This window comes from Bos indicus, chromosome 3 (genome assembly GCF_029378745.1).
Source record: "Bos indicus isolate NIAB-ARS_2022 breed Sahiwal x Tharparkar chromosome 3, NIAB-ARS_B.indTharparkar_mat_pri_1.0, whole genome shotgun sequence".
In the NCBI taxonomy this organism is placed as follows: Eukaryota; Metazoa; Chordata; class Mammalia; order Artiodactyla; family Bovidae; genus Bos; species Bos indicus.
Genome location: NC_091762.1, coordinates 30,646,026 through 30,664,425, shown reverse-complemented (window position 1 = coordinate 30,664,425; position 18,400 = coordinate 30,646,026). Strand labels below are relative to the sequence as shown.

Here is an 18,400-nt window from a genome sequence, read left to right as displayed (position 1 = left end):
GTTGAGGTTGTTAAGCATTCTCAACAGCAGGGAAGTGAGGCTAAGAGCAAGTTTCACTCTGCTCTCTTGGATTTTTAAGTTTAGTTTGCATTGGAGCATTGGATATGTCCTTGAGTCCAAGAAATATTTCAATATTAAGAAACAGAAAAAGGTCCTTAAAACCATAATTGTGACTCCAAACCTGCCATGGGAAGATTGATTTTTATTACTTTCTAGGACAACTCTATGACCTAGGCATTATCATTCACTTTAACCTGCTCAGGTTTTTAATTTACAAGTCAGAAAACCCACAGTAATGCCAGCTTGCCTCTGTTTCTGGCTAAGTTAGTTTAACCTCTCTGGGCTTGTTTCCTCAACAGTAGTAACTGTCTTGCCAACTTCATAGTAGTTGAGAGATCAGACCATGTAACTGATGTAAATGCTCCCTGAAGAGCATAAAAGCACTATATGTAAGTGGACTATCACTATTATTCTTAACGTCTATTCATAATCTTGGGTATAACATATGACTGAATGAATATAAGGCTGTAATCAAGCAGGACCCTATGGGGCCTTCCCTCATATCTTCTGCTTTAGCTCCTGTCTGAAGTACCTAGATAACAGTATTTGATGCACATTTCCTGAGTTGTTTTACATATGTGAAAGTTCAGTTCAGTTCAGTTCAGTCACTCAGTCATGTCCAACTCTTTGCAACCCCATGGACTGCAGCACGCCAGGCTTCCCTGTCCGTCACCAACTCCCGGAGTTTACTCAAACTCATGTCCATCGAGTCAGTGATGCCATCCAACCATCTCATCCTCTGTCATCCCCTTCTCTTCCCACCTTCTATCTTTCCGAGCATCAGGGTCTTTTCGAATGAGTCAGTTCTTCGCATCAGTTGGCCAAAGTATTGGAGTTTCAGCGTCAGCATCAGTCATTCCAATGAATATTCAAGACTGATTTCTTTTAGGATGGACTGGTTGGATCTCCTGGTTAGACTCTTCTTGCGAGTCTAAGGGACTCTCAAGAGTCTTCAAAAAAATCAATTCTTCGGCACTCAGCTTTCTTTATAGTCCAACTTTCACATCCATTCATGACTACTGGAAAAACCATAGCTTTGACTAGATGGATCTTTGTTGGCAAAGTAATGTCTTTGCTTTTTAATATGCTATCTAGGTTGGTCATAACTTTCCTTCCAAGGAGAAAGTGTCTTTTAATTTCATGGCTGCAGTCACCATCTGCAGTGATTTTGGAGCCCCCCCAAAATAAAGTCTCTCACTGTTTCCACTCTTTCCCCATCTATTTGCCATGAAGTGATGAGACCGGATGCCATGATCTTAGTTTTCTGAATGCTGAGTTTTAAGCCAACTTTTTCACTCTCCTCTTTCACTTTCATCAAGAGGCTCTTTAGTTCATCTTTGCTTTCTGCCATAAGGGTGGTGTCATCTACAAATCTGAGGTTATTGATATTTCTCCCGGCAGTCTTGATTCCAGGTTGTGCTTCATCCAGTCCAGCATTTCTCATGGTGTACTCCACATATAAGTTAAATAAGCAGGGTGACAATATACAGCCTTGATGTACTCCTTTCCCGATTTGGAACCAGTCAGTTGTTCCATGTCCATTTCTAACTGTTGCTACTTGACCTGCATATGGATTACTTAGGAGGCAGGTTAGATGGCCTAGTATTCCCCTCTCTTTAAGAATTTTCCAGTTTGTTGTGATCCACACAGTGAAAGGCTTTGGCATAGTCAATAAAGCAGAAGTAGTTGTTTTTCTGGAACTGTCTTGCTTTTTTCATGATCCAATGGGTGTTGCCAATTTGATTTCTGGTTCCTCTGCCTATTCTTTTTTTTTTTTTTTTCCTCTGCCTATTCTAAATCCAGCTTTAACATCTGGAAGTTCATGGTTCATGTACTATTGAAGCCTGGCTTGGAGAATTTTGAGCATTACTTTGCTAGCATGTGAAATGAGTGCAGTTATGCAGTAGTTTGAACGTTCTTTGGCATTGCCTTTCTTTGGGATTGGAATGAAAACTGACATTTTCTAGTCGTGTGGCCACTGCTGAGTTTTCCAAATTTTCTGGCATACTGAGTGCAGCACTTTCACAGCATCATCTTTTAGGATTTGAAATAGCTCAACTGAAATTCCATCACCTCCACTAGCTTTGTACATAGTGATGCTTCCTAAGGCCCACTTGACTTCACATTCCAGAATGTCTGGCTCTAGGTGAGTGATCACACCATCATGATTATCTGGGTCATGAAGATCTTTTTTGTATAGTTCTTCTGTGTATTCTTACCACCTCTTCTTAATATCTTCTGCTTCTGTTAGGTCCATATCATTTCTGTACTTTATTGTGCTCATCTTTGCATGAAAACTTCCCTTGGTATCTCTACTTTTCTTGAAGAGATCTCTAGTCTTTCCCATTCTATTGTTTTCCTCTATTTCTTTGCATTGATCACTGAGGAAACCTTTCTTATCTCTCCTTGCTATTCTTTGGAACTCTGCATTCATATATGGGTATATCTTTTTCTCCTTTGCCTTTTGCTTCTTTTCTTTTCTCAGCTATTTGTAAGGCCTCCTCAGAGAACCATTTTGCCTTTTGCATTTCTTTTTCTTGGGGATGATCTTGATCCCTGTCTCCTGTACAGTGTCACAAACCTCTGTCCATAGTTCTTTAGGCACTCTGTCTATCAGATCTAATCCCTTGAATCTGTTTGTCACTTCCATCGTAAGGGATTTGATTTAGGTCATACCTGAATGGTCTAGTGGATTTCCCTACTTTTTTCAATTAAGTCTGAATTTGGAAATAAGGAGTTCATGATCTGAGCCACAGTCAGCTCCCAGTCTTGTTTTTGCTGACTGTATAGAGCTTCTCCATCTTTGGCTGCAAAGAATATAATCAATCTGATTTCAGTGTTGACCATCTGGTGATGCCCATGGGCAGAGTCTTCTCTTGTGTTGTTGGAAGAGGGTGTTTGCTATGACCAGTGCGTTCCCTTGACAAAAGTCTATTAGCCTTTGCTCTGTTTCATTGTGTACTCCAAGGCCAAATTTGCCCGTTACTCCAGGTATTTCTTGACTTCTGCATTCCAGTCCCCTATAATGAAAAGGACATCTTTTTTGGGTGTTAGTTCTAGAAGGTCTTGTAGGTCTTCACAGAACCGTTTAGCTTCTTCAGCATTACTGGTCGGGGCATAGGTTTGGATTATTGTGATATTGAATGGTTTGCCTTGGAAACGAACATTGATCATTCTGTCATTTTTAAGATTGCAACCATACTGCATTTTGGACTTTTATTGTCTATGATGGCTATTCCATTTCTTCTAAGGGATTCTTGCCCACAGTAGTAGATATAATGGTCCTCTGAGTTAAATTCACCCATTCCAGTCCCTTTTGGTTCTCTGATTCCTAAAATGCCGATGTTCATTCTTGCCATCTCCTGTTTGACCACTTCCAATTTGCTTTGATTAATGGACCTAACATTCCAGGTTCCTATGCAATATTGTTCTTCATAGCATCGGACTTTACTTCCATCACCAGTCACATCCACAATTGGGTGTTGTTTTTTTTTTGGCTCAGTCTCTTCATTCTTTCTGGAGTTATTTCTCCACTGATCTCCCATAGCATATTGGGCATCTATCAACCTGGGGAATTCATCTTTCATGGTCTTTTCTTTTTGCCTTTTCATGCTGTTGATGGGGTTCTCAAGGCAAGAATACTGAAATGGTTTGCCATTCCCTTCTCCAGTGGACTGCGTTTTGTCAGAACTCTCCACTATGTCCTGTCCGTCTTGGGTGGCCCTATATGGCATGGCTCATAGTTTCATTGAGTTAGACAAGGTTGTGGTCCATGTGAACAGATTGGTTAGTTTTCTGTGATTGTGGTTTTCATTCTGTCTGCCCTCTGATGGATAAGGATAAGAGGCTTATGGAAGCTTCCTGATGGGAGAGACTGATTGAGGGGGAAACTGGGTCTTATTCTGATGGGCAGGGCCGTGCTCAGTAAATCTTTAATCCAATTTTCTGTTGTGGGGCTATGTTCCCTCCCTGTTATTTGACCTGAGGCCAAACTATGGTGGAGATGAAGTTAATGGCAACCTCTTTCAAAAGGTCCCATGCAGCACTGCTACACTCAGTGCTCCCGACCCTGCAGCAGGCCACCATGAACCCACGCCTCTGCTGAAGACTCCTGGACACTCATGGGCAAGTTTGGGTCAGTCTCTTGTGGGGTCACTGCTCCTTTCTCCTGGGCTCTAGTGCACACAAGGTTCTGTTTGTGCCCTCCAAAGTGCCCAGTGCCCAGTCCTGTATAAGCTCTGGTTGCTCTATGGTGGGGTTAATGGAGACCTCCTCCAAGAGGGCTTATGCCATGCCCAGATCTGCTGCACCCAGAGTTCCTGCCCCTGCAGCAGGCCACTGCTGACTGGTACCTTTGTAGGAGACACTCAAACACACAGTTCTGGCTCAGTCTCTGTGGGTTCTCTGGGTCCTGGTATACCCAAGGTTTGTTTGAGCCCTCTGAGTGTCTCTGGTGGGTATGGAGTTTGATTCTGAATGCGATTTCGTCCCTCCTACCATCTTGCTGGGCTTCCCGGGTGGCTCAGAGGTTAAAGCGTCTGCCTGCAATGAAGGAGACCTGGGTTCGATCCCTGGAGAAGGAAATGGCAACCCACTCCAGTATTCTTGCCTGGAGAATCCCATGGATGGAGGAGCCTGGTGGGCTCCTCCAGGTTAACCCGGTGACACCACCCTGTTACCTCACTGTCAGTCAGAGAACTGTGCCTGAGTTGATCACACACTCTGTGACCCCTTCCCTCACTTGGCCTTTTTGTAGCTCAGCCGGTAAAGAATCTGCCTGCAGTATAGGAGACCCACTCCAGTATCCTTGCCTGGAAAATCTCATGGACGGAGGAACCTGGTGGGTTGCAGTCCATGGGGTCGCAAAGAGCTGGGCACAACTGAGCGACTAACACTTATTTACTAAAACCTTTTTTGTGTGCCTGAGCCACCAGTCTCTCTGCATGACCCTCAATAAACCTTTCTCTTCTCCAAACTCTTACATTTCAGGTTGTTTGGCCTTACTGTGCCTTGGTCATATGAATTCACACTAACAAGGTGGCCAGACTTCACTGTTCTTGTTACATTTTCCACAGGCTCTGCTTTAGAATAAAAAAAATTCCTCACACCCAAGCCTTTTCTTTGTTGACAGTTCAACAGTCTCTGTCTATATGTCCTGCTTGCTTCTGTGAGAGTGAGTGTAAATACACCACAGCATTCTCCGAATCAGAGGAAAGAGGAGTATTTTCCTTAAACACATGCCTTGCAAGTGTGGCCCCATCAACATTTACTGAACTCCAAGACAGAACAGAAGCTGGAGGTACACAGATGAATAAATAGGTTGTCTGCTCTGATAAGCGTAAGAGTCCACCAACGGATGGGGCTTCCTTTTAGGAGACTGGGAGTTGCCTTGCATTTGCAGGAGCCATAGACGAGCAGGATTTGCAGAGGAGGCCCAAGCTTGGCTCTGGAGTCCAATGGGCTGATGAAAGCTCCCGCACCCCCTTAGTGTTTGCCACTCGGAGGCACCTCTTCTGCCATTCCCCTTACTTGATGCCCAGAGACGATTAAAGATCCTTTTCTAGTACCATAGCGGATACATTGCAAATCAGGACTTCGGACTTCAGCGCTTCTGCCCTCACTCCCTCCTAAGGAGCCACTGCGCCCTCCAGCGGAGAAATGGCAGTGGAACTCCAGGGGCCGCCCCCAAGCTCTGGACACCTTAAAGTCCTCCTTAAGGAGCTCGCTGTCTCCGACACCTCCCCTCGTGGAGTCCCGCCCCTACGCGCCTCGTCCTGTGGCACCGATTGGTTGGCTCCTGTGCGTGAAGACGTTGCGTCGTGGGGCGGGGCGAAGCAGCGTTGACCACAGGGCCTGTGTTCTGTGTCCTCGGCCGCCGCCCCCGCTGCCGCGCTGTATCCGCCCCTCGCCTTCCTTTAGAGGGTACAGGCGACCGCCGTTTCTCTGGGTGGTCGCGCAGCCACCAGACGTCTCCGCCGAGCTGCTTTTTCTAGCTGGCTGCTGTTCTCTGCTGGGTCCAGGTCTGGGGGGTGGGGAGTAGGGAAAAATGGCGCCGGCGCCCCAAGGCGTTCGGGAGGAGCCGCTGCTGGAGTGTGGGTCAAGATTGCTTTCCCGACTGCTCTTCCTCGCTCAGGCAGTGGTGCTCCTGCTGCCAGCCGCCCGTGCAGGCCTCTGCCCCGTGCCCTGTTCCTGCCGCATCCCGCTGCTGGACTGCAGTCGCAGGAAACTACCAGCGCCCAGCTGGAGGGCGCTGTCGACCTCGCTGCCCCCCGATGCCGTCAGCCTGTGAGTAGAGTTGCTGGGCGGGGACCAAAGGAAAGCAGGGGAGAGTGGGTGGGTGCTCCCCCTCCCAGAGGGGCAGGAGAGAGATGCTTGGCCGGAGGGTGCGGCCGGGAGCCCAAGTTCTGAAGGGAAATGCCATTGCGATGTTGTGAACTTTTCGGGAGGATGGTGGGAGCCTGAAATCCTGGTGTTAAGGTTCTGGAGACTTGTATGAAGACCACAGTTAAAATTCTCGGGATCAGGGAATATGTGAGTCCTGGGCTGGGAGGAGTTGGGGCGGGATGCTGTTAAGGGCTCGCTGGTTCTGGGCACCGGCATTGGCTCTGAATGGTTGGGGCTCCTCGGCCACTTTGGGCTGCATCATCCAGTGCATCAGCTTGAATGATCCCCAGGTATGTGGTTTTATATCCTTTTCATGAAGACTTGTCTACTCTTTTTTTGGCTGCCGTTCACGTTTTGGCAGGTTTTGTGCTGTTTTTGATATTTAACTGGGTTAAAACTTAGTGTGTTACTACATCCAGTACTACCTCGAACAAGCATTTTTATAAATAGAATTTTTGTTCTACTTTAAGAGTCATTGTCTGCCGTCTATGGGGTCGCACAGAGTCGGACACGACTGAAGCGATTTTGCAGCAAGAGTCATTGTAAAGAAGAAGACTTATCCTTGACAGAATTAAGTGATGTGCATTTCTTTGTGGCAAATAACCTAAGAATCAGTACTCTTTGTTTATGTATAAGAAGCAAGTACAGTGGTTGGATGAATTCTTCTGGGGACTCCATTGCTGAGTCCTCGTCTTGACAGGCCTGTGTTAGACAGTGGCACCTGGAGAGTTCATTAGTCTGAGTCAGCCTGATGGCATTAGGAACAACAGTAGGTATTAAATGCTGCAATTATGGAGCTTCTTAACCACTAACATACAGTTATTTTCCTGCCACTAACTGAACAATGTATTTATTAATTGACAGACTTCTAATAGAGTCGTCTCTGAAAAAAGTCCTGTCACACACATGAAAAATAGCTGGAGGTGTGACTAAAAATAGCTCGAGGGGCTGTTGGATGTTTGACAGAAAACAGCAAAATTCTGTAAACAATTATCTTTTAATTAAAAAATTAAAAAAGAAATGGAATACAAATAGAATGTCTCTGTTTGCAGTGGTTAAAGCATTTATACATTTGTAAATAGGTTATGTTAGGAAAGAAAGCTACCTTGTAAATTCCTTGAGGAAATTCATATTAACAACCAAGTGTTGTCATAGCATAGATCTGCAGTGTAATAATATGGTGTTTTCTGTTGTTTTATGATAGTGACACCTTTAACTAATTCTGATTCTGTTGACACAGATAAAAGGTAAAAATTTATATCAATGTGCAGCATAGTCTGAATTAAACCTAGCATGCTGCTGCTGCTGCTGCTGTAATGCAACAAGTACCTTTTCCTAAGAAATTCTTGAAACAGCTATCTGATTATGACAAACTAAATCTGGTGCAGGTTTAAAAACAACACAACTTCATTTAGCTGTAATTGAAATAAATGTGGCCTACTTTTCAAGCTCATCCATTGGTAGATAAACAATAATTAGCAGTGGTTTCATGTCGGGTACATTTATTTTGTGTTGAGGTTTGATTTTTGTGTAATGAAGACAAATTGCCCAAAGCCAAATAAAATTCAAAAATTTTGTGTCCTCTAGTGAAATTGACATTTTCAGTTGAAGTGAGATGCCTTGGAGAGCAGTTCTCTTGAAGAAATGTAACTGGAGGGAAGTCTTACATTAGCAAAAGAACTCTTAGGATATTAAAAGATGGGATTGTGCTATTTTAAACTGAGAAGTGTAACATTAAAAAAAAAAAATCAGTTGCTTTCAGCTATGAAACCACCAGTGTACATGGGTTTATGTATTTTTGAATCTTTAAAACACATGCAGTGCTTTAAATTATTAATGATTCAAACTCAAATGCTCTAACTTGTAGTCATCAGAAAGTTGGCAGACAAAATTCATTAATCCTGGGTTCTAAAATATGTATCTGTCCCCAGTTACAGGCTTCCCAGGTGGCTTACTGGTAGAGAATCCACCTGCCAATGCAGGGGATGCAGGTTTGATCCCTGGGTTGGGAAGGACCACTCCAGTATTTTTGCTGCGAAAATCCCATGGACAGAGGACCTGGCGGGCTACAGTTCATAGATTCACAAAGAGTTGGACATGATTTACTGACTTAATATAAATGCCCCAGTTACTGACACAGAGCCCCTGAAACCCTTGTAATTTCCAAAGTGATAGGAGAACTAGGAGCGCCTTTCATTTTTGTGTTTGGCCTTTGACCCTGATTCCTGACATAGAACTCATACATCTCTTAGAATTTTCTGGATGATAGGAATGTCTTTTGACCAAATGAAGTGACTTTTAGTTGGCTCCAGGATGGCTTCAGGATGGGGGCTGGTCACCAGAAAGACTAAGCTGTGATTAGAAGCTTGGAACTTTCAGCCCCATCTCCCCTCCCCATCCTCCTGAAAGAGGAGAGGGGCTAGAGATTGAGGTAGTATTTGATCATGCCTGTGTGATGAAGCCTTCATAGAAGTCCTAAAGTATGGAGTTCAGAGAGCTACTAAGTCGGTGAACACATCCACAGGGCGTTATGCTGTGAGGGTGGTGCCTCCCAACTCCATGGAGACAGAAGCTCCTGCACTGGACCCTTCTGGATCTCACCCTCTGTATGTCTCATCTGGCTCTTCATGTGTGTCCTTTATCGTATTTTTTATTATATAGTAAACCGGTAAATGTAAGTGTTTGCCTGAGTTCTGTGAGCTGCTTTAGCAGGTGGTTGAATCTAAGGAGGTGGGTCTTGGGAACCTCCAATTTATACCAGGTTGACGGAAGTTGCAGGCAACGTGGGGACTTGTGATTGGTGTCTGAAGTGGGAGGCCGTCTTGTGGGACTGAGCCCTTAAGCAGTGAGGTCTGTAGTAATGCCAGTTAGTGTCAGAATTGAATTGAATTGCAGAATATCCAGCTGGTGAAGGAGAATTGGTTGGTGTTGGGGGGAAAAAGCGCACATCTGGTGTCAGAAGTACTGTATGTGTGAGTAAAGGAAAAAACCATTGACAAAAATTTTTTGCTTGACCAAACTTCAGTCAGGTTCCTGAACCTTATCCCAGACCATTTCTGCACATTCTTGTAAAATGTAGTTTTAGCAGTATCTCTACTGAGTCAGTGTAGTGGGAATCCCCCATCCTCAGTGTCTGATCAGATTCCTCCACCTATACCACCCCCCAGGTGATATTTGATTACCCTGGCCTGTCTTCAGCAAGAATCCTGTTGGATCTGTTTAGTTAAAAACCCCCTTACCTTGATGTTTACTCTTAGTAATTTTCCATTCACCAACCCTACTTTGCTCCTTAGCTGTGAGTTTCCTCTTATTCATGGAGTATTCAGAGTTAAGCCCACTCTCTTTTCCCCAACTTCAAAACTTCTTTGCAGTGGTTCCTATATGGAGAAAGCATCCCCAAAAGTCTTCCTTATCATGCTTTAACAAGTATCATTGAATATTTCTTTCCTTTTAACAGTTTGTGGTGCCACAACTCGGGATAGGATCAGATTCATCATTGGACCCCCGGACCTCTCACCCAGGACCCTAAGTGCATACCTTTGAAGTCTTTATCTTCACTCCTGACTGATTGATCGGGGATCCATTGGTGAGTCCGACTCCTGAACCATTGCACCGGACAAACATCTGTGGAAGCTGGTAAGGACAGATTTAGATTTTTAAGAGTCTGAGTACAGTTGACCTTGAACAACATGGATTTGAACTGTAAATAAATACTCCAGTACTACACAGTCCATGGTTGGTTGAATCCACAGATGCAGAACCTTGAATACAGAGAAACCTCATGTTTGGAAGGCAATTACAAGTTACCTGTGGATTTTTAACTTTGCAGATGGTCGGTACCCCTAACCTTCATCTTGTTCAGAGGTCAACTGTATGCTCCAGAAAATGGGATAGAGTCCTAAATAAACACAGGCTGGGTTAGAGTCCCAGATTCTGTGTTTGTAAGAAAGCTCAGTTAGAGTCCTAGGCTTCTTTGAACCGTACTTACTGGCCTGGAAATCTCTTCTTCCTAGCTCTGTTTTTCCTGAGTGGGGATTATTCCTTGACTCCTTACACTGGAAATCTTTCTTCCTGGCTGTCTGTGAGGCCTCTCTCTCTCTTGGGTCCTACTTCTTCCATGAGAACTCATCAGATGGCCCGAACCCCCTTCTTGAATCCCTGCTGACTCTGTCTGCGTCCATTCTTGTTGTCATGCTTTTATTGAGGATAATGTGGAATTTCACTGACTTCTTTGGGAAACTGGAGATCTTTCTACACTGACTCCTCTAAGCCCTCTCCTTTCTCTTTGCTTCTACTCCTCCTTTGCCCTCTCACCGCCTTCAGTCTTTCTTCCAATTCCCTTGAATCCTATGATACATGTGTGCGTGCTAAGTCACTTCAGTTGTGTCCGACTTTTTGCAACCCCAGAGACTGTAGCCTGCCAGGCTCCTCTGTCCTTGGGGTTCTCCAGACAAGAATACTAGAGTGGATTGCCATTTCCTTCGCCAGAGGCTCTTCCTCACCCAGAGATTGAACCCATTTCATGTATCTTACATCTCCTGCATTGGCAGGCAGGGTCTTTACCAGTAGCACCACCTGGGATATGTCTCCCTCAAAATCCCTTCATCCTTCATCCGTATGTCCACCCTGCTAAACCTTTTTCCACCTCCATCTTTATAGTCACTTGAACTTTGGACCTCCTGCTGTCCACTGGAGACTATAAAGAAACTTAGGGACCCCCAAAAACAACTGAAAAAGAAAAAGGCTAATTGGAAATACTCTGGATGTTTTCACCACTTGAATGGGCTTTGGAGACATCCATATAAGTCTCTTGATATCTCCTCAGTCAACACCTAAAAAATTTGGTCCATAGTCTCCATATGATTACGTATTAGGGCAAGGGAAGGTGGTCTGTACAAAATCGGTAAACAGATAACCTTAACTTGTCCCATTTGCCATAAACACAACTCACATAAAAATACAGTGAAAATGCAAGAGGTTATTATTTTATGTAAACCAGTAAGTTTATATTTCTGTGTTTACTAACTTATGACTAAAATTTTCCATTGAAAACTGAGATCTCTTAGAATCTGTATGTTTATATAGGTCTGTAGATATGTTGTAGATACGTGAATTTTTCTATTTCTAGATGATATTACCAAATTAATTTATAAAATCCAGGTCTGTTCAAATTGGCTTAGAGATAAATGAGCGATTACATAAGTATTCCTGATGCAAAACTAGAATCCCAAAGTTTTATTGGATTATTGATCCGCTCCTTTTAAGATCTGCTCAGTAGTTGTGGTACGTGGGCTTAGTTGCCCAGTGGCATGGGGGATCTTCCTGGACCAGGGATAGAATGCTAGTCCCCTGCAAGTGGATTCCTAACCATTGGCGCACCAGGGCGGTCCTTCCTGTGCCTTTGCCTTCTAAGTAATCTTTCTAGGAAACAAAGATTTTGTATCTTATCAAAATAATTTCCTGTATTTCATGTTGTCTTTTTCAGATCTTTGATTACTTTAAAAAATTGAGTTGTCTCTTATTAGAAGAGCTATTTTTTTTTTAAGGAACTGTGAGCCTTTGAAATCTTTTTCCACTTTGTTTAAATGGATAACTACATATTATTTCACAATGACCTGTGATCTTAGTCAGATTTTTAAAACTTTTTGATATTTTTAACGTCACAAAATCAAATTCTGAATGGAATCTGTTTGATTTCATACTAACTTTGAGACTTTCCAGAGGGTCCCTGGAAAATCTCAAAGGATATGTCTCTGACCTTGTAAAAGGATCAGATCAGATCAGTTGCTCAGTCGTGTCCGACTCTTTGCGACCCCATGAATCGCAGCACGCCAGGCCTCCCTGTCCATCACCAACTCCCGGAGTTCACTCAGACTCACGTCCATCAAGTCGGTGATGTAAAAGGATACGTTAAACTAATTAGGTTTATTTGATATTTTAAATTACATGAGAAGCATAGTAAATAAATGAGGACAAACCTTAGGTTATACATGTATGGATATAAGTTACTAATATAGGTGTTTCAGAAAAGTTACGAAGTTCATAGAGATATGAAATAGCCTTGTTGTCTGGTTGTTAGGTTGAAGTATTGTATGCCACAGAGGTAGATAATTTTCTTTATCAGATGAACTCTCATCAGAACTTTAATCATAGCCATTTTAAGTCTTTTTTCATTCACGAACAAGTTGTTGTTTTACTCTCCTTCTCTGAAAGTACAAACAGTCAGCCACAGGCAAGACTGCTCCATGATGGCATCAGGAAGGCCATGCCACAAGACTGAGGATTTCCGGAAGTAGTGAGGCTGATGGATTGGTAAAACTGTTAACCCAAGATCAAGTAGAATAAGAATTAATTACATCAGACTGATAAGCTAATGAGAATGGTTATAATTTTTTATCACTCTTTATTTGAAGCAGTGCTGGTTCTTTAATGTTTTTTCCTTCAAATTTAAATAACCTTTTTCTTTTCTGTTGTGTTATGTATAGCTTACAACAGTAATACCTTTGTGAACAAAGAAGAAACAGTTACTTTTTCTCCCTACCTGGTTCCTCCAGAATTCAGAAACTTTTAGCTAGTACTCTTATTTTCATGACAATGTAGTAATTTGAATAAGTTCAGTAATTTGCTCTTGTAACAGGATTGAACTTGGAAATGATTGATATATTACCATGGCTTTGGTTGAAATGTTATATTGAAGAGTGAACTGTGTATGGAATCTGGTTTAAGCTACCAAGGTTGAGGTCATGGACCAGTGTTCTTGGGAAAACTGGCCTGGTATCTAGGTGATAAGGTTCCCAACCCCATAAATGAGTAAGGAAAGTTGCTTCTGGGCTGGCTCAGGACCCGTAGGATATCTTGGGGACCCCAAGAAAAGCGAAATTCTCCTGAATCTTTAGGAGTGGGAGATAAAGTCTGGTGGCTGCTTCCTGAGCTGTCTTCCTAGCCTCGAGAGGCTTTGAAAAGCCTAATCTGAGTTTTCTTTCAGCAAGTTTCTTATATGGCCTACTTATATGGTCAGTCACTGTTCCTGCTGCACTTATGTAAATAATCAGGACAAATCTAATGAGATCGGAATTTGTAAGCAAGAGTTAAAAGGTTGACTGTAGAGAGAAAGTTTTTTGTTTCAGTATAAAACTGTAATGCAGTCTTGTGAATTCTGTCTTGCTCATTGGCCAGTCCTTACCACATTTTCAATTCTAGTTTCCTCTGATATCTGGCTATGACGCTCCAAACTGATGTTTGCAGTTTTTCTCCCACCCTCCTGACGCGGCATCCCTGAGAACTAAAATTGCTGTTTTCCTGAAATTGTGCAAGATGAAGCTGGATGACTTGGTATAAACTTGAAAAAAAAGACCACGACACCTTGCATATGGGCAGCCTCTGGGCCTGCTGAATACTTAGTGCCATCACCACAGACATTCAAACTGCAAACCAGGAAACTTCAGGTGACCACTGCCATCCTCACTCTACCATTAAAAGATGCTTCAAGCTCAAAATCTAAGAATCCCAACTGGCTGCGTCTGGGTTGAGAAACTGGGTCTCTAGCTATTAATTTTGGTTTCTCTTTTATTTTCATAGAAACTGCCATTATTAAATGCTTGACTGCTGGCACCATTGAGCAAATATCCACTAAAACCAAGTCTCCACAGAAGGTTTACCCTGGTCCTTCATGAGCAAAAGACCACTGAATGAGAAAACAGACTTATGTTTCTCCTTTCTTTGAACAGAAAGGGGCCTGACAAAGATCCTTTGACTACATTTTAATTGGACTCCTGAACCACTTTCTACTAGGCTCATCTGTATACTTCCTTGTAAGATGCAGTTTTAGCAAGAATCCTGCTAAGTCAGTTTAGCAATAAACCCCTGATATCTGATCACCCTTGACCTATGATCTGGTTTCTCATCTTCTGCCACCTCTTAGGTGATGTCTGATCACCATGGATCATCTTCAGCAAGAATCCACTTAGGTCTATTTAGCCAGAACCCCCCTTACCCTTGTTGTTTCCAGTTTTCCATCCATTGACCTTGTCTGTCCACCCTGCTTCATGGCTATGAATTTGTATTAGCCCATGCAGTATTTGGAGTTGAGCTCAATTTCTTCCCCCACTGCAGAATTTCATCATTTTAGTCCCTGTACTCATAAAGATAACCTGCATCACCTTGAATAAAGTCTTTCTTACCAGGTTTTAACAAGTGTCATTGATTATTTTTTCTTTTAGCACAGGGAGTTTTTCCTGGACATTTGGTATCACAGGAGTGAGACTTGCTAGAATGGACCTGGCTCATGGAAACATGGTTTGGGAAGAGAAAGGATAAAAGGCAGGGGATACAGAACCTTTGATTCCTGGGAGAGCATGTGGTCACCCATGGTATGGAGCAGCAGCTTTGCTGCTCTCAGTTACTAAAGGTGAAAGTTACCAATGGAATTTAGAGATGAATCCAATTCCCAGCATGTTGGTCCACTGGATGCATAAGGACATGGAAACTAATAAGAAGGTGAAATGTTTAATCTCTTGGTTGTTGTGATAACCAAATTATAATAGTTGACATTGAAATAATGTAATATAATGCTTCTGCTGCTGCTAAGTCACTTCAGTTGTGTCCGACTCTGTGCGACCCCATAGACAGCAGCCTACAAGGCTCCTCCGTCCCTGGGATTCTCCAGGCAAGAACAGTGGAGTGGGTTGCCATTTCCTTCTCCAATGCAGGAAAGTGAAGTCATTCAATCGTGTCCGACTCTTCGAGACCCCATGGACTGCAGCCTACCAGGCTCCTCCGTCCATGGGATTTTCCAGGCAAGAGTACTGGAGTGGGTCGCCATTGCCTTCTCCTTGTAATATTATGAGTAAGAGCTAAAATTGAAATTAAAAGCGAGTCCTGAGTCAGACCTTGATATTGGACCAAGGTCAGATTTCACTAAGTCAGAGCTTTGGTCATTGGCCCAAAGCTGCCCAGCAAGGAAAAAATTATGCAAGGACAGCAGAAAGTACCTCTTAGACCTCTGGTCACCAAGAATGTAGCCAGGGTGGGAGGAGAGGAAAACCAAGAAACTACTGAAATCAGGCAGTATAGTGTGAAGAAGACATTTGCTTTTGTAGATCAGTAATACCAGCTTACTGAAGACCAAGGCATACCCTGAAGAACCTTTATTAAAATGGATTGTGGAGTAATTAGGAACAGTATCTGGTTTTAGATGCTACAGTGGAGAAAAGCATGTTTGAGTTGATGAAGGACCCACAGCTTAGCGTGAAACAACCACTGATGGCCATATGTGATTCAGACACAAAGCAGCTTATTCCTGAGGGAACAGCCAGCCTAATGGATTGGACAGAAGCCACTGTAACATCTCTTTATGCCTGAAAAAGAGGACTGCCCACCTCCTCCAATAAATATTAAGTGAAAACAAACAGTGTGTTTCGTATATAAGCCATGTGGGTTTATCTTTCCGATAATTGAGATGGTCAGCTGCTGAATAGTTACCCAGTCCATGGTAAATGCTGTGGTTGAGGGGGAACTCTTATATGGACACCCCATATAACCTTGCTGATGCAAAGCCAAGGGACAGATGGGGAAGCCTTTTGCATTTGCTGCTTCAGCTTGTCCTTTGGATCTTATATAAGTAAGTAAGTGTTAGTTGCCCAGTCATGCCTGACTCTTTGCAACTCCATGGACTGCAGCCCACCAGGCTCCTCTGTCCATGAGATTTTCCAGGCAATGATACTTGAGTGGGTTGCCATTTCCTTCTTCAGGGGATCTTCCCAACCCAGGTCTCCTGCACTGCAGGCAGATTCTTTACCGACTGAGCTACAAGGGATCTTACATAGATGCCAATAGAAACATTAGGTTAGTAATAATGAGGAAAGGCAAAGGAGAGAGTCAAGGAACTGATCTTAGCAAGGTGAACATTTTTAAACAGGTTTTAGAAATGTGGGGAATAAAGCAAATATTTTTAGCAAAACGAAACCGGGAACAATCATGGGATCCAACCTATGGAAAGCAGAATAGAGAATGGAAGGCTTTAAGATGACTTTTAAGAAATGGGATGAATAAAACGGACTTTAATGGGGTTGAAACAAAGGCTTTAATACTGCACTATCCAAGGCTGGGCAGGCTGAAGGGACCTCTTCCTGATCCCCGGAGAGTAAAGGGCCTTGAATCTGCTCTGTTTAATAGTTTGAAGAAGTCTAAAAGTCCAAAGACTGAGAGTGCAGTGAAGAACATGACCAGCAAATGCTTGAGTCATTGGTTAGGCAGATTAAATGGGATAAAAACTGACCCAAAGGGGGACTTCTCAGGCAGTCCAGTGGTTGGGATGCCACACTTCCCACTTCTACTGCAGGGAGTGTAGGTTTGAACCCTGGTCGGGGAACTAGTATCCTGCATGCCTTGTGGCATGGATGAAAAAAAAATTGACAAAGAGGACCAGGGTCCCTTGGCTCAGCCTATGGTGGGAGTACCGTGAAACCTTTTGCAGTAGAGTGGATAATGGTTAGAAGGCAGAGAATTTGCCAGGATTTTTTGATAGGAGAGCATCTTGCCCTCTGGTACCAAAACCATTTGTGAAATCTGACGCAGCTGAGAACATAAAAATATGAGTTGATAAGTAGGAATGTTTAAACAGGCTTTATGTAAAAAAGCTGTATCTTCTTTATCTGAATATTTTATGGGAATGGGTGTTACATCTGGGGATTGCTTCTCTTACTTAGTATTGTAAAATGAAAACCTGTTAATATCAGCCCTAGTGGAGACTACAGTTAAGAATGTAAGGTTAAAGTTTGTAGGAGAATGATATGTTTGATCAGACTTTTTACCTGATTATATAATGAGGACAGACATTGTATCTGATCAGGGAATGTTTCCTCTACCACATAGTATCATAAAACAGAAGGCATGTAAATCTACCCTTCGAGCAATATTAATTGGACCTGCTAAGTGGGAGCCAATCAGATGGACCAGGCCCACACATCATAGGGTAGAAGCTGGAGTGTTGGTATGAACAAATTCTCTGTGTGATATCCCTGTGTGTACCTGAATGCCTCCCAGCAACAACTACTAGGACTTCAGACTGCAGAATTCCCAGTTGAAGGGTAGCTGTTGGCTTGCTACCACACATTCATTGAAACTGCCACTATGACTAAAACTCATAAAGTAATCTTGAAATATGAAATAGTCATGATGTGTTGCATAATGTCTGATAAACACTCCAGGGGAGGGCAGTGCCCAGAAGAGTAATAAAGTGGAAATGGTTTACACAGGATCATACTGCCTGGGGAATGTGAGGAGGAGATCCTGAAGAGTAGGGAGCCTCTTTTCCCCTAGGACTGGCTCTGAAACTGTGTGAAGAGCTGCTGGGTTCTCTTGTCACCTAGCAGTGTCCTATAACTGACCAGCAAAGAGTTGCTTAGTTTTTGAATGACAGTTGCAAGGTGAATGGACAGCATTCTATTTGGAAGGTCACCACTGATTGAAGAAGGTAAGGACATGAGCTAATTGGGTTGAATTGCATGCTATTTTCCTAGAGTCCTCTTCTTTCCTAGAGTAGGAATTGAACAGTGGTAAAAGCCCTGTGTTTGAGTTTGACTCATGGGCAGTGGCCAGGCCATATGGTCAGGCAGAAGAGCAGTGAAAACCTGGCCTGTGTAAGGAATGCCCTTAAGGGGCAGAACCCTGTGGGAATTACTGTGGGAATTTGAAGGGTGTATTAAAGTGGGACTTTCTTGATGCCCACCAGGAGAAGCCCCTTCTAGGTTCAGAAGGTGAATAGGATCAATAAGCCAATACGCCTGTGTACTTTCTTGAGGTGGCCACCTGGGTCCCTGAATGAGTAGATACGGGGACACTGCAGGAATGCAGAGATAGTCTGAATCTGTAGACATAGTTGTCTTGTACCCCTGAGGCACGAAATGATGGTAATCATTGACAGAATAATGTTCTGTCTTCAAGTGAAAGAGACGAA

At 43.2% G+C, this 18,400-nt stretch overlaps 1 protein-coding gene across 11 annotated transcripts in view; it reads left to right on the top strand.

Moving 5' to 3' along the window:
* Positions 1–5,863: 5,863 nt before the first annotated feature.
* LRIG2 (leucine rich repeats and immunoglobulin like domains 2) overlaps positions 5,864–18,400 on the top strand; it is a 66,473-nt gene continuing 53,936 nt past the window's right edge. For 3 of the 11 annotated variants that reach the window (XM_070785888.1, XM_070785887.1, XM_019956792.2), the window contains exon 1: positions 5,864–6,345. In XM_070785888.1, the coding sequence (XP_070641989.1) occupies positions 6,107–6,345 (239 nt within the window). In that variant the 5' untranslated portion in view covers positions 5,864–6,106. Of the gene's footprint in view, positions 6,346–9,901; positions 14,941–18,400 lie in introns of all 11 variants that reach the window. The other 8 variants (XM_070785894.1, XM_070785892.1, XM_070785890.1 and 5 more) reach the window with 8 other exon arrangements.